Source organism: Heloderma suspectum, chromosome 5 (assembly GCF_057233095.1).
Source record: "Heloderma suspectum isolate Gila_16-S chromosome 5, 16-S_ref, whole genome shotgun sequence".
NCBI lineage: Eukaryota > Metazoa > Chordata > Lepidosauria > Squamata > Helodermatidae > Heloderma > Heloderma suspectum.
Window position 1 is genome coordinate 140,679,575 of NC_139462.1, and position 15,901 is coordinate 140,695,475.

At 42.4% G+C, this 15,901-nt stretch overlaps 1 protein-coding gene across 12 annotated transcripts in view; it reads right to left on the reverse strand.

Annotated features, from left to right (window-relative positions):
• The window catches only part of LOC146344575 (uncharacterized), a 30,446-nt gene that overhangs the window by 10,378 nt on the left and 4,167 nt on the right, over positions 1-15,901 (reverse strand). For 9 of the 12 annotated variants that reach the window (XM_084857641.1, XM_084857644.1, XM_084857645.1 and 6 more), the window contains 7 exons: positions 14,989-15,057; positions 12,402-12,432; positions 10,767-10,826; positions 9,128-9,208; positions 8,134-8,264; positions 2,744-2,857; positions 950-977 (listed from right to left, as the gene is read on the reverse strand). In XM_084857641.1, coding sequence (XP_084713767.1) covers positions 950-977; positions 2,744-2,857; positions 8,134-8,264; positions 9,128-9,208; positions 10,767-10,826; positions 12,402-12,432; positions 14,989-15,057 — 514 coding nt within the window. Of the gene's footprint in view, positions 1-949; positions 978-2,743; positions 2,858-8,133; positions 8,265-9,127; positions 9,209-10,766; positions 10,827-12,401; positions 12,433-14,988; positions 15,222-15,901 lie in introns of those variants that run through there. The other 3 variants (XM_084857640.1, XM_084857635.1, XM_084857647.1) reach the window with 2 other exon arrangements.

The following is a 15,901-nucleotide window of genomic DNA, read 5'->3' on the forward strand; positions in this document are numbered from 1 at the left end:
TCCATGTGCACAGTGCCTCCAAAAGCCCAGACGATTATGGATCCAGACAGAGGAGGCTTTGGGCAGTGAGGAAGAGATGTTCTTAGCAAAGGCTTTTCGCCTTTGCATCAGCTTAAAAGGGAAGGTGTGACTGTAAGACACCCCTTCCGGATCCCTTGGCAGCAAGGGCCTTTAGCCTTTCAGCAAGACCCCTGACTAAACAGAGTGTCACTGCTCAGTCCTCCAGCAATGATGCTTCAACTTGGGTGACCCTTCTGCAAACCCCACTCCACCTCTGTCAGGTTCTCACAGACAGCTTCCAGCCTCCCTGCCTGCCAAGGCCAGACCACCAGGTGGTCAGGGAGCTGGGTGACTCCCCCTGGCTCTGCTCTGGGAACACTGAAAGAGATAAACTCACACAGATTCTGACACTCCAGAGGCTGAATAGCCCCAAGCCCTTCCAGGCTACTTCTAATCAAATCCTGGCTATAAGGCCCACTGCGGTGTTGAAGCTGGGCCCTGACAGTGTCGGTGAAAGCTTATGCCAGAATAGATTTGTTAAGTCTTTTAGGTGCCGTAAGACTTCGTTGTCTTAGGATGTTAGTAACTTTGACTGAAGGCTGCTTGGTGTGGTCTTCCTTCAACAACTTTGTGAATTAAACCATAACACATTGAATTCAATCTGTTTAAGATCCTCTAGCAAACTTTGAACATGTTTTCTCTATAATGATGAGGGCTAAATGAAAGCCCTCATTTGTGCTTGTAAATGAAAACAGAAGCTTCAAACCATGACCTTAATCTAGTCCAGCACAAATATTGGGAAGTAAGAGCTACTGCTACCAATGGCACTGCTAAGAAAATGTGTTTAAACAGGGCTGAGTGAAGAAAACTCTACTCTAATGCCAGATTATTTTCATGTGTGGTGTATGCATGCCTAACTGTAAAGGTAACATACACTGTGCCAACTTACCTTTCGGAACAGGAAAATCCATTGTAACCTAAAGAAAAAGGAGCTTTCAGTCAACAAATGTTTGATAAAAGCTTCATTTTTATGTCCTGCAAGAATATAGATTTGAAGGCAAAACCGCCAATTGCCATTGATAATCAGACTGATAATCATTACAGCAGGGGTGGGCAACCTGTGGTCCTCCAGATGTTTTAGTCTACAACTCCCATCAGCCCTACCAGTATAGCCAAGGGTGAGGAACGATGGGAATTGTAGGCCAGCACATCTGGAGGGCCACAAGTTGCCCACCCCTATTTTATAATATGATACTCTCACAGTACTCCCAAGGGTCATATGATGGAAAACTCTGCTTTACCCAGGTGCAGGACAATCTGTATACACATAAATGTCTGCTACTCCCTGAGGACACACTGAAAGCGTTTGGTACCTACTGTCTCTGCTTTTGTCCTAACATTCCTGTAGCGGCCCACTGTGTTTCTATGCTGGGCACGGAGGAGGGTGCTTTCGCTCTTCTCTGCCCAGTATAGAAACCAAGCAGGCTGCTGGCAGAGGCATGGAGCACTTTACCCTCCTCCGGCAGCCTGCTGCATATTCACAGTGGGCACAAAGGATAAGAACATAAGAAGAGCCCTGCTGGATCAGACCAAAGGCCTATCTAGTCCAGCATTCTCTTCCCACAGTGGCTGACCAAATGCCTCTGGGAAACCTACAAGCAGGACATGAGTGCAACAGCACCCTTCCGCTCATGTTCCCTAGCAACTGCTATTTATAGGCATATTGCTCTGATAGTGGAGGTGATATATAACCATCATGATGACCAGTAGCCATTGATAAGCTTGCCCTCCATGAATTTGTCTAATCCCCTTTTAAAAGCCACTCAGGTTGGCGGCCTTCATGCAGTGAATTCCATGGTCTGACCATGCACTGTGCGAAGTAGTACTTCCTTTTGTCCTGAATCTCCTCCCATACAACTTCTTCGGATGATTCCAGACTCTACTATTTTGAGAGAGGGATTGAATGCTACCTCTAACACATTCAACTAAGGGTGCTTCCAATGAGGCTTTTATCATGCCATCACCCTGCCTCATTCACATAATTTTATTGGGGGGGGGTGTCTTCCCACTTGTAACCCGTGTTTTCACACTGCTTCTTCCATCTTTTCTATGACTGCAGAAAATCTGTTACAGAAAAGCTGGAATAGCTGCACAATGCCTTCTAATTGGGAGCTGGTGATTTGGGGGGCTAATTTACAAAGCCAATGGATCTATTAAAAGAGATCCAATTTTCAGTAAATTGGTAAATGTACAATTTTAGATTTATCCATTTTATTACCACCCAATACCACTGACTCTGAGTGGTTCGCAACAGTAAAATCATAAAATACACCAATGTGAGAAAACACAGTATAAAACGTTTAAATGTTTAAAACTACAATATAAAACCAGAGCAAAAACCAACTGCAGAGCAGTGCTAGATCCTCAATTCCCTTCGCTATAGGAAGAATGTACCATGTGAACTAGGTTACCGTGCATTTATTTGAACATGGGCGTATCTGTCCTCTGGCACAGTGTTCAAATGCATGCAGTTCACTGAGCACCTCCTCTCCATGGAGAAGGGAGTGGGGAAGGAACACATGAGCCTCAAGCTAACCTCAGTTCTCTCCAAAGAAAAGAGTCCCATCTTTACCCTAAGAGAACTCTCTGAATTGTGGCCACACAATAAACGTTTCTGATTTACGATCACATTTAAAAAAAATCAATTTATTTTACACAAGAGAAAAGGTTTGCAGTTTCATACCATTATTTGTTTTCTTCCTTCATCCTGTTCAACTTTTTTAGCAATCTCTTTGAGCCTTTTATTCAAGTTTGAGCCTCGACCTTTAACATCTGCCATTTCAGGGTAATGTCTTTTCTAGAAACAAAAATACCACTAAGCCAGCAGGTTCATCAGCAGCAGCTGCTAAATCTGGCAACAGCTAGCTAAAACAAGAGAAGACTAAAGATTGCCCATCCCTCCCACACGTATCAAGCTCTCCAGGACTTTAGCTAGGACAAATGTCACTACTTCTGTGCAGTTGGGAAGGACTCTAGATCAGTGGTAGAGCACATGCTTTGCATGCAAAAGGTCCAAGGTTCAGTCCCTGGCATTTCCAGGTAGGACAGGGAAAGACACATCTGAAACCCTGGAGAGTTACTTCCTATTTTTCAGCATCTTACTGTAAAGACAGAGCTAACTTCGCATGTAACAATCACTGCTCAATTACTCCTGCTTGGTTCCTCCAATGGGAGTGGCTAAACCATCCATGGTTTGTTTAGTGTGATATACAAAATGTGAACTCTAGCTTGCTGCTCTCCTAATAAGCCAGAGTAATACGCCAAGAACAAACCCTAGCTTATGACTCTGGCTTGTTAGGTCATAAGCCAAGAACAAACAAGACAGAGAATCCATGTTTCACTTAGCCATTCCCGCTGGCAGGAGCCGCCAGGCAGGAGTGATTGAGCAGTGTGTACCAGCATGCTTGCTCGTTCATGAGAAGCCTGGCTTATCGTTACGTGAGAAGTGGGCCACAGAGTCTTGCATCCTATGTCAACATATGAAGCTGCTTTATGTTGTCAGGCTCTTGGTCCATCTAGCCCAGTACTGTCTACTCTGACCAACAGCAAGTCTGCAAGATCCCAGCCATGCTGCTTGAGATCAGGTTACCTGAAGGATTGCCTCTTCCCATATGTGCCTGCCCGGACCTTAAGATCATCATCAGCGGCCCTTCTCCGTAAGCCCCTGCCAAAGGAAGTGAGGCGGGTGGCTACTAGGAGGAGGGTTTTTTCTGCTGTGGCACCCTGGCTCTGGAATGAGCTCCCTAGTGAGGTTCGCCTGGCGCCTACATTGTATTCCTTTCAGCGCCAGGTGAAGACCTTTTTATTTTCCCAGGCATTTTAGCATTTTAGCTTTCTAAATTTTTATCTTTGCTGTTTTAAATCTGTATTTTAAACTCCTGCACTGCTGCTAGGTTTTATTGTGGCTGTATTGTTATATTGTGGTTTTAATGTTCTGTATATTTTAAATTGTTTTATTGTGTGTTGCTTGGATTTAATTTTTGTGAACCGCCCAGAGAGCTTCGGCTATTGGGCGGTATAGAAATGAAATAAATAAATAAATCCTTTTAACTGGTGACTAAACCTGGGACCTTCTTCATGTGCTCTACCATGAGCTATGGCACTTTCCAGGTCACCTCTGGCTGTTTCTTCCTGGTTTTAAAAAAGAGACCTTTAGTAAACAAAGCCAACATCCAAAATGTGCAATTTCGATAGAGGGTATATTTTTCAACCATATAATACCAGACATTATTTATACAGCCCCATCCATGTACATGGGGCTTTAGAGAAGAATGAGAGGACAGGCTCCTGCAAATGACATGGTGCTGTATGCAATGGACATCCACAATGTGAATGTTAGAAAGGGTCACATAGTTCAGTGGTGGAGCATGTGGCTTGATGGCAGAAAATCCCAAGTTCAGCCCCTCACTATTTCCACTTAAAAGGAGCAGGGCTGGGAAAGTCGTCAATCTGAAACTTAGAGAAGTTTTGCCAATTGTGGTAGATAGTACTTTGACAGGCAAAGCATGTGCTTTGCCATTAAGTTCTATTGTGCCTCTCCCAGCCTATTCTAGCACTGAAATATGCCAGTGGTCTATACTACACTAAAGAACTGAACTCAGAACGTTGTATGTAATGCCTGAGATCAAAGAGGCCCGTGCATGCAGGCAAAATACTCCCACACAGGCACTGGGGGGGGGGGGGATGCGCACGCATGTGCACAAAAAAGTGTCCATTTTCACTTTCAGCAACAACTCCAGACCTCACGGAATGCCACTCCTGAAGAGTTTCCTGAACTTTGTGTGCGCTTTTTGGAGGGAAGGAAGAGGTTGAAAAACCCTTACATATGCTAGATCCCACATAGCCCCTTTGGATCCTGACCATTGTTGTTATTGTACGGTAAGCTCTCAAAATTATACATATTCCCTGCACGTTGCAATACCATTCCTCTGTCTTAAAAACAGATACCCGCTATGGGTAACTCTGTCACAGAACTGTTACTGCAACTGTTGCATGTATGCAGAAGGCTTTTCATAACCTTTACTAGAACTTACTACCCAGCCACAGGAGAGGTTCTATAGTTAAGATGCAGCAGATAGTTAGTGTTCCACCACTATAAAGCACAAAAAAAAACTATTTATAAAACTGGAATAATTTGCCTATCAATATAAAATTTGGTATGAACAGTTGCCTTGGTGAGGTTTATAGGCTGACAGATTTTCGAAAAGTTGTATGAAAAATGGCTATTAACAAGGTCTTTGTTTTCAAATGCTTTTTCTTTGCCTTAAAAGAAACAGAACTCAAAGTTGAACTTTTAAAATAATTGCAGCCTCAAAAATTACAAGTTGGCTCCATCCCTACTGAATTTTAAAGAGACGGTAAAAATTGTATTATTTCACCAGACTTTTTGGCTTTTGTTTTTAAAGAATGTTCTGTTTTTGGTTTTATGTTGTGATTTTATTGGATTTCATTGTACATTGCTTTGAGAGCCCTGGTGGGTAGAAAAGCGATACAGAAATGCTTTAAATAAATAAATAATAAATTAATAAATAATAAGTATGCTGCTGTGGCATCTTTTGTTTCTTTATAGAAACTCTGTCCTATACTTTTATAGTTTTGGAGGTTTATAAGTCACCAAATCAATAGAGAGGTGTGCAGGCACCATCTGCAATGCAGATAACTTGTAACTGATGACGTCCGAAAGAGGATCAGAGTGGGCAAGTGCTGGCAGCTGCATGAAGGACAACCTGACAAAACTAAGCTATGACAATTCTACTTAGCATAAAATTGACGTGTTTTGTCCTATCACTATGGGGGGGGGGGGAATTACAACCCCAACTTCTGGTTTCTCTTCAAACAGCAACAGCACAGAGCCCACTCGAGACATTTTGCTGCGTGGAGTGGAACAGCAAATGGTTCCCCACTCCCATCATCTGAAGTCAACATGCAGAATATCCAGGGCTGGCCATCCTATTCTGGCATCTGAGGCACAAAACTCCAGAAGTGCCTCTCCCGCTCCCTGGTAGTAAAAATACAACAATAATTGTTTTAAAATTAACCATTTGCTGTGCTCTTGTGACACTCCAAATCGGCTGCCTGTGGTGGTGCCACACTCTTCCTAATGGTAGGGTGGTCCTCCTTATAGACCAGGGGTGTAGAGCCTCTTTCAGCCTGGGGGCTGCATTCCAATGGTGGGTGAGGACGAAGGCAAAAGGGGCGGGACCAAAAACCAATCCTACCAGCATAGTCTGGCTTAAAGCTCTTACTGTCACTAACTAAGCCTTAGGAGAGGCATCTCAACCTTTTCAAATGAGGAAAAAACTGCACAAAAGCCAGGAAACCAGCAAACTATCAGCAATTACGAAATAATCTCCCTGACAAGGCCCACCTGGTGCCACCATTGTCATCTTTTTGGCGCCAGGTTAAAACTGCCCTCTTCTCTCAGGCATTTGGCAGTATATAAGGAGTCTCCTTGACTGTCTCTGGCTGATAGTTTTAAATGGTTTTAGATATGTTGTTGTTGTTGTTGTGTGTGCTAGTTGTTCTATGTCATTATGTGAATGGTTTTATACTTTATATAATGTATTTTATTTTTTTTATTTTTGTGAACAACCCAGGGAGCTTCAGCTATGGGGCAGTATAGAAATATAATAAATGAAATGAAAGGAAGGGGAAAGGAAGCATGGCTTTCTGGGGAACCATGGAGGGCCAGATTGGAGCCCCAGCCCGGAAGCTCTGCACCCCTGTTGTAGTTGATATCTGCTCTCGCACAAGTAAAGGGCAGGGTGTAGTTTAAGCATGTTAGCACTGGGAGCATCAGCTGCTAGCTAAGCCTTTTAGAAGTGCTAATAAACAAGAAAAAACCCCAATGCCTATAGTTTTTAGAACCATGGTTCGACTGGTAGGAACGTGGGACAGGGCCTTTTCTGCGGCAGCACCCCAATTATGGAACTCTATCCCTAGGGGAGTTTGACTAACTCCTTCATTGTTAACTGCTGGTGGAATGTTTCTGTTCTGCTCACTGTTGGTTTTTAAGGATTGACAGCAGTTTTTATTCTTCTGGAAGCTTTTGGTGCTTTTAAATGTTTTTGTTGTGTTTTAAATTGTTTAAATATATGTTTTGTACATCCTCTTGAGGGACTTATAGCCAAAAGGCAGTCTATAAATGCTTTGATAAATAAATGTATTTGAATTTGTATAAGCCTTAACTCTTCTTTCAAACCAAAGGGTTTTGGATCCTAGAATTATCCTTTTCCCATATGTGTCTGTCTGTATGTAAAGAATGGTAATATGAAAGACTGCAAATTTCAGAATGCTGCAGCTATAGTGTTGCACCCTTAAAATACTGAACTTCACATAACCACATAACCACAAGAATGAGATTTTTCACTTCGTTTGTTATATGCATATAATTCCATGCCTAGTCTCATGTTTTGTGTAGCAATTATTCCTCTGTGTACACTGCAGTATCAAGTCACATGCACGACCTTTTAGCCTTAGCAAAATATATCTCCAATACTTCTTTCACCTCAATTACTGCAACTGAATTCTAGAAATAATCTTACATAAGGTTAGTTATATATGTAATTAGGTTTCAACTTGCATGTATGATGTTATTGCTACTTTTAATAGATAATCAGTGTTTGAATGATTTATAGAAATAGAAGAAAAACACTATCAGTTACAGTATGATTTATTACCTCTCTTGCGAAACAAAAATATGTCAAGTGAATGTTGTAATTAAACAATGAATACTGCAATTAAAAGTACGGTAACCAAATCAAGGGTAGTATCCAGTGGTGTTGTTCTACTAGTGCTAACAATGTTGTGCTAGTGGAATGACAGGGTGGGATTTCACCGTTCTCTCCTCTCCGCTGCAGTCCCCCGCACGCACCACAAAACTGCTCTGGAGTCCCCCAACTCTTCGAAGCTGATCTGAAGGGGGTACATGGGGAGGGGAAAATCTGTTCCACCAGCAGTTCCCTCCCACTGGTGGAATGTCACCATTGGATACTATTCTAATTCTCTACATACTGCTGCTTTAAAAAAAAGAGAGAGAAAGAGAGAGAGAGAGAGAGAGAGAGAACTACTTACGAGGTATGCCAGTCTGTGTTTAACACCCAAAACATGCATGAACATGTTAGTTAGTCCTGATTGACAGCCACACAGATTACACTCGTAAATTAGGTTTTCTTTTGACTGGTATTCAGTTACATATTGGAGGCCTGCATTTGAAAGCAGAAGTAGCCTGAAAAAACTTCATTTACCAAAGTAGCATATAATACATTGCCCACTTTTAAGCACTATTTTTAAGCACTATTTTTAATTTTAAAATGAAGGCAAACTGCTCTTGTTATGAATACTTAAGACCTTTAGAATCTCCATGTATGCATTGGCAAAAGCTACCTGACCTAGTTCTCAGTGAGACAGCAAGTCTGTGTCTGGCCTGTAACTCTTCAGGCACCAGGCAGAGGCTTACAGGGATGAATCCTCCTCCAAACATTTTGGTTATACTCACAGTACGTCACCCTGGTTTCTGTAAGGCTGAAGGGAGGTTTAGAAATACTTCTAAAAAATATGCACTTACGTGCTTTAGAAAAGCCAGATGTCAGGCAGAAGAGTTCTAGTCTGACCCCCTCCCCCTTCAATGGTAGTTTTCAGTACGGAGGAGCATTCAATCCTATAAGTGCTTACCTGCTGTCTGAAGTTGTACAGCCCAGACAAAGGTTTACTGACGCAGTGAAAACTAGGCCTTTAGGTGGCTCAGCTCAGGATGGTCTCCCAAAACATTGATGCATTCCCAATGGTCACGCTCCCACTCGACCCTCATACTTTTACCACCATACTTGCCAATAGCTTCCTTTCACTTACCACAGCAACCCCCAACCTACATTTAGTTTTGGAAGCAATACACGTCGATAAACATGGAGGCTGATACTCTATGCAAACTTACTTCTGGTTAAGCCCTGCTGAAACAGCTGGAATTTACTTCCAAGTAAACATAACAGGCTAGCTGCCTGATCCTATGCATAAATTCAAACACCTTACAGAGTTCACTCAACAAATCTACACTCTTAAAAGAACTTACCAATAGCAGGTTCCGTATATTTACACGAATTAAGTTGTTCTTCCAAAGTTTTTCCTAAATCTCTTTCAGGCTCAGTTTGAACTGTAAAACAAGCATATTACGTATTACAAACTGCCACGTTCCATACATCACAGATAGAGACAGCCACTTAGTTGCAGGGAACCACAATTTGGCTTCCAAGAGCTCATGAGTACATTTTCCCATGTCTACAGTGCTGACATGCACCATGACCATTGACTTCACCCCAGCACAATCTACCATGCTATCTAGACAATGTGTGATATCCTCAACCTTCGCATCTGGCAGGCAATTCCCCATGTGGTCTACATGCCTGTCATAAACCCAGTTGTCTCTGTCTCTAATGATCGAATCACCCACAGCCATGAGCCCCACTGCTAGGGATGCTGGAGAAATTCAAGACAGACTAAAATGAGCTCGGATTTCTAAGAATCCAAGCTGCAGAATCCACTGCAAAACGACCCCCTCAGTCTGCGTGGAGTCTGTGGACTTCCAGTTCTTTTTTGTTATTTTCTCGAAATGCACGCATATTTATTTGTAGGATAATACCCAAGTTTCTGCTGAGACATAAATGTACATGGCGAAAAGGTGAATGGAATGGGGCACAATACACTAAATGTTATGTACTAAGGTAAATCATATAAATCGTTGTAAACCCTCTTACAGATTTGCGTATTTTTCCACACAACAAAAAAAATTTGAATCTGTGAGCAGACAATGGAACAAAAGGCACCTGACCATCTGCGAAACACAGAGTGGATGTTACACAGTCCATACATCCCCATCCACCACAGTTATATTCTCAGTATGAGGAGGTATTTGTTCATCCCTCAAAAAATGGGCCCTCTTCTAAGGGATTGTTTCCCTCTTCCTCAGAGCGATGCCTTTCTTCCTTGAGATTCTCTGTGACAGCAAAGGAGCTGTCACCCTGGGACTGGGACACAAGTTATCACATCCCTGAAGGTCTTGTCCATGAAAATCCCTGTCTCGCTCAGCTTTTCCAGGTCAGCTACTTTGGCCTCAAGGGGACAAACATATTTCTGAGAGTCAGGAGCTCATTGTATCAAGCACACATCCGCAATTTCTGTCCAGCAGGCAGACAGTTGTACATGTCCAATAGACTGGGTAGCCCATACACCCCTGCTGGCTTTCTACCTTCATAGCTGTTTCTTTATTGAGTTGGTTTACTTGGAAAGCTAAGCTATTTGCTGTCAGAAGGTTGAACTGCCCCTGCCTCCTTGCCCTGTTGCTAAACTCACCTTCTTAATACCAGAATATGGAAAAATGTGAATTTGAATGAGGGAACGATGATAGCTGTTTACTAACAAGTAAGTACCATTTCATTCAATGGGACTTATTTGGAAATATGCATCCAATGAACGCAGTAAACATACACAGAACCAGGCTGCATATGGATCAAATGAGGCTGAGAACAAGGTGTTAAATAACTTTGATAAAACATTACACAAACGATAACCATCATATTAAAGTAAATAATCTTCAGTAAAACAGGAACTGTCATGACTTTAAGGCAGAATGTATTATAATAAACTCTTCTATAATAAACTCTATTTTCAAAACAAATAATAGCAGCAACTGTCTTGTAATGTTGTTCACTTACTATAATCTGGAAGGCTTTCCGGTGGTCTAATTGGCTCTCCTGCAGCACTCAGAGGCTTAACTGCAAAAATGAGTCAACAATGGCTATAAGTCATTTCTTCAGAAGTCTAATATTTTGATTCTGAGCAATTTACATGAAAGTGATAGCTCTGATTTAAATGAAACTGTCTTCCCAGTATGCATGCATGCTTAAGACTCCAGCCAAAGAGTATGATTTTGCAGATGCACCACACATACAAACATACTATGTTGCCCATATTCATGGCTTGTACATGTGAAATGCAGAGTTGATGGCAAAGCCCATCCTAAGTGTCAGTCCTACAAGTATCATTTTATCTATTCCAAATAACGATAGCCGTCTTTACCACCAGCATTTCAAGTGAGCAAACAATCACAAACACAAGCACAGAATGGTATCTGTTTTCGCTTGTCTGCAACAATGGAAATTGGATCTTGGTAAGGGGAAATTGGTAAGGGGAAAAATAGCTTTTTGGATGATTTGGAAAGAGTTGTATGGGGGAAAGCAGCAGGTAGAGGAAGGGCTAAACACCCCTCCCCCTGTGTCTCTGCTGCAAAACTGCCCTCTACCAGAACTGCTGTGTGGTGAAGATGGGGTCGTTGGGGTTACAGTTATACACAGCTGTAGTGTAATGTGTAGCTTAGCCCTCAGACTGCTGAACCAACCTGCACCAGTTAAGGTGCGACGCAAAAGCTCCAAAGTATTGAGACAGAAGAGATTTCACACACATTACTCATAAACCTTGGAATTCAGACTGTAAATTTCAAAGCCAGCCCCCAAGAGTGATACTCTCTGTACTACAGATGATTCTAATTGTGGCAAACAGCATTCAGTTAAGGGCTGTTTCAGATGCAGCATTCCTGGCTTAATAAACCATAATTTATTAATTGGGAACAAACATGAGGTCTGCACATAGCATTCCTCCCCTCTTCTCATGCACTGGCCTGGATGCTTTGATCATGATTTCCTGTTACATCCAAAATGGGGAACTATAGTTAGCATCAATTTACTAAGCAGCTTCTTAAACCAACATCAAACCAGGGTTTAAAATCCTGGTTAGTAAACCAACATTAAATCACAGTTCCCCATTTCAGATGTATTGGGAAACTGTAGTTTAAAGAGATAGGTGTTGGACTACACCCCCCAGCACCCTGCAGCCAGGCTGGGGAAGGCTGCTTTACTCAAACTGCTAGTTCCACTACCACCACTGTAATCTACTCTGAAGTCCTCTGCTGAGACTGTTTTCTTAAAAATGATTATTATATTCATACAGATGACCAACAACTGGATTAACCAAAACAGCAGCACAGGTTTCAGTTTACCACCTTCTTTCAGATTACCAAAAAGGCGGCCAATAGGCGAGGCAGGTGTATTTGTTGTTTTTCCTGTAGTTATTCTAAGAAGGTGAGAGCTCTCTCTCTATTCACTTCAAGTGAATTCCAAATCACCTGTTAGTATTTTCATAATATAAGAACTAGAGTATGTTGAAAACACTGCTGACTGCTGACATTATAATGTATAACTTAAGTAGTCAATTATTTAAAACATCCATACACAACATCATTGGCCTGAGTAGTAAAGATTTACATTCATATGGAGTTATATTTCAACACTTACCAATGCCATGGGCTTTCAGAGCTTCTTCAACCTTGATTAGTTTTCAGATTGATGGGGATGGGGGGGGGGGAGACAATGATGAGATTTATATAAAAATGAGATTTCAATGTACTTGGCAAACAAACAAACAAAAGGCACAATCCTCTGGATTCACCCTTGATACTCGGAGGCTTATAAGTATCCAGTGCAGAATGGGAGGGGCAATGGAGGCCATCCTCACCTCTGTTACATCTCCCACTCTGCATTTCAGCTAGATGGGCTTTTTCGCCCATCTAGCTGAGGCGTCACAGAGGGGGAGGGAAGGAGGCGGGGGAGGCCTCAGGATGTCATAAGCCAGCCTCCCCAGTCCCCTCCCCACCCACAAGAATGCCCCCTTTACCTCCTCTCTGAGATCACAAGGCAGCTGGCGCGATTCCCTCCATGCCAGCTGCCAGTGGGAGGGGGGAGGAGTTTGGATTCCTGGGTCCAAGGTCAGAGTGTTGTCTCTTACCTCAGATCCAGGAATCTGAAATATCCTCTGGCCCCTCAAGCTATGTCTAGGGGTAGGATTGCTCCCAAAGTCAATTCAACATTTAGAGCAGTGACTCGCCAAGCCAAATGTAGCCCCAGGCAGACAACCTAGACAGGACTTCGCTGAATCCCTGGTGGACAAGAAGCTGCCTTACAGAACCAGACCATTGGTTCATCAGTACTGTAGACACTGGCAGTAGCTCCCCAGGGTTTCAGACAGGGGCCTTTCCCAGGCTTACCTGGAGATGCTGGGGACTGAATCTGGACGGTTTTGCACACAAAGGATGTGCTCTGCCGCTAGGCTACAGCACTTCCTCAAGGTATCTGCTGGGCTGCATTTGTTCTGATGGGTCATAACTTACAGAGAGCTTGATTAGAAATAAAATAGATAATTTATTTCCCCCACAGTACAATAAATGTATATTTACCTCCTCTGGTCTATAAAACAGTGTTTAAATTAGTAAGTTTCTACACACACACAGGATTCTGATTTACTGCATTTTACAGTGTACTGCAGTTAAAAGTTCAGAAGTTCTTAATTCTAAGAAACCACAGCTAAACAGTATACCATTTTTCAGAATGGCAGCAAATAAAGCATTATTTAGATTATTAGCTTCTTCTCTAAAGTCTCATGTAGCTAGCATTTCCTTGCCACATTATTCTTCCCAATAGCCCATTGAGGTAGATTACTATATTTCCACTATATAGGAGCCAGGATAGTAGGCAATACTGAATTTCTAAGTCCCCATCTAAAACAAGCTTATAAGTAAGTACTTGCTTGGGGCAAATAACCTATTGCAGGGGTGGGGAACCTTCTGCAGCCTGAGGGCCAAATTCAGTTTTGGGGAAGCTCTCAGTGGCCACACTCCAGTGGTGGGCAGGGTGAAGGACAAAGGGGGTGAGCCCAAAAGTAAAAAATACCTGCATATTGCAGATTAAAGTTCTCATTGCCAGTAACTAAGCCTTAGGAGAGGCATTTCAACCTTTTAGCCTGGGTTTCCAAGCACAAAAGCTGGGAAACCATCAAATGATCAGTGGTTGGTGGAACCTGGCAAGGAAGCTTTAGAGAAGTGGAGTTTTTTTCCCCCTTTTAAGTGACAGATAATTAAGTTTTATATACACATGCACACACTAGTAGATGATTTTATGGGAGAGTAACAAACATTTTGTCAGGATGGAACCCAGGCTTGGTGTCAGATTCTGAATCAGATTCAGAGGCAGAACTAGAAGAAGCCCAGCCAAGGCAGAGAGCATGGGAGAAAATTCCCCAAGACTCTCCAGGAGTCAAGGATGAGTCTTCCCAGGAGGTTATTGAACAGGAGGCCCAGGTTCAGAGACCACCTTCCTCTTCCCTCCCCACATGGGAACTCAGCCTTTGTCAGAGAGGGGAGGGAGCACCAGAACTGACAGATCCCAGAGTCCGCAGCAAAGTTAAGCGGGTGGAAGGTGGGAGACAGTCCGCCCGCTTGGCTGCACATCAGAAGTTGGGTGAAGGGGACCCTCCCTGATGGAGGAGCCCTGTAAAAGCCTGTCAGGCATGGCAGGAACCCTTTCATTTAGTAGACAGGCAACTGCCTTACATTGTTTAGCTAATTAGGCTTAGACAGCAGCTCTTAGCTTTCACAGTGTAAACTGAATAAAGACTTTGTGGATTGCACAGTGAGTCTCTGTTGCCTCACTACTCAGTGGGAGGGCTTGGAACCTTGACACATTTCTGCATTTATTTGCAAAAATGTCCTAATACATAATATCACACAGGCTTATCTTCATTTTGCATTGTGATATGCCAATAGAAGCAATGTAATTAAGGTGATCTCATAGCCTGGACATTCACTTCTCCCCCATGGAGAGGGGAATGACAGGGAGGAAGCACACAAGCCCAAGACCTGGTCTCAAGCTCACCACGCACTTGGGGCAAGAAGTAATGTCTGCAGCTTTAAGAAATAGTTTTAGAACCTACATGCCTTCTTACCCCATTTTGAACAGTAGTTGTAGTTAATCAACTGGAATACTTGACCTGTAACTTAATGAAGTTAATTTCCATGACTTTAAGAAGAAATTGAAAAACTGTTCTTACTGCCTTGTGCTTGTATCCAAGGAAATGAGTCTGCAGGTTTACAGGAGATGCACAATAGATTTTGCAAATCTGTAGCAAGAAGATATTTTTATAACGCAAAAGAGAATAAACAGTAAATATAATAGATAAATAGGAGAACATAGTTCAGAAGAATACAGAGGCAAGTGGACCTTCCCTGGTTAATCAAACTGCACGCGCTTCATTGGAGCTTTACAATCCAGAGCTCTGTTTAAAGTCAGCTGAGAAGACTGCCAGTATTCTATTTCCTGAACTGAGTAATCTTTTCCATTGTACCATCAAACATATAACTCCTTTGGAGCTGACATGCTAAGGAAAGCTGATCTCAGCCGGGGACTTGGGCACAATGAGAGAAGAGTTTACTGTGCAGCAGCAGTAAAAAGGGGGAAATTGATGTAAGGAAAGAACAGAAGGTAGACTGAAAATAAAATGGAATATGGAATACACATTTAGAATATGGTGTACTATTCTGGTACCCTCTCTCAGAAAGTTCATTAAGGCATTGGAAAAGGAAGAAAAAACAAGAACATCAAAACAAATTACAAAGGCACTTTCTAAAAGGAAAAGCAAAAGCGATTGGGGCTTTTAAGTTGAGAAAAAAGGTGAAGGGGAGGACAGAAATTACAGAGTTTACAAAATTATGAATAGCGTGGAAAAGGTGGCTAGAAAATCTTTTCTCACTCTCACATACTGGAAATCATAGAATCATAGAACAGTAGGGTTGGAAGAGGCCTATAACACCATCGAGTCCAAGCCCCTGCTCAATGCAGGAGTCTAAATCAAAGCATCCCTGACAGATGAACTCAGGGTCAATAAACTTGCTGTAGGTTCATAATGGACAAAAGAAAGTATTATTTCACACAACCATGCATGATTAACCTACAGAATTCAATGT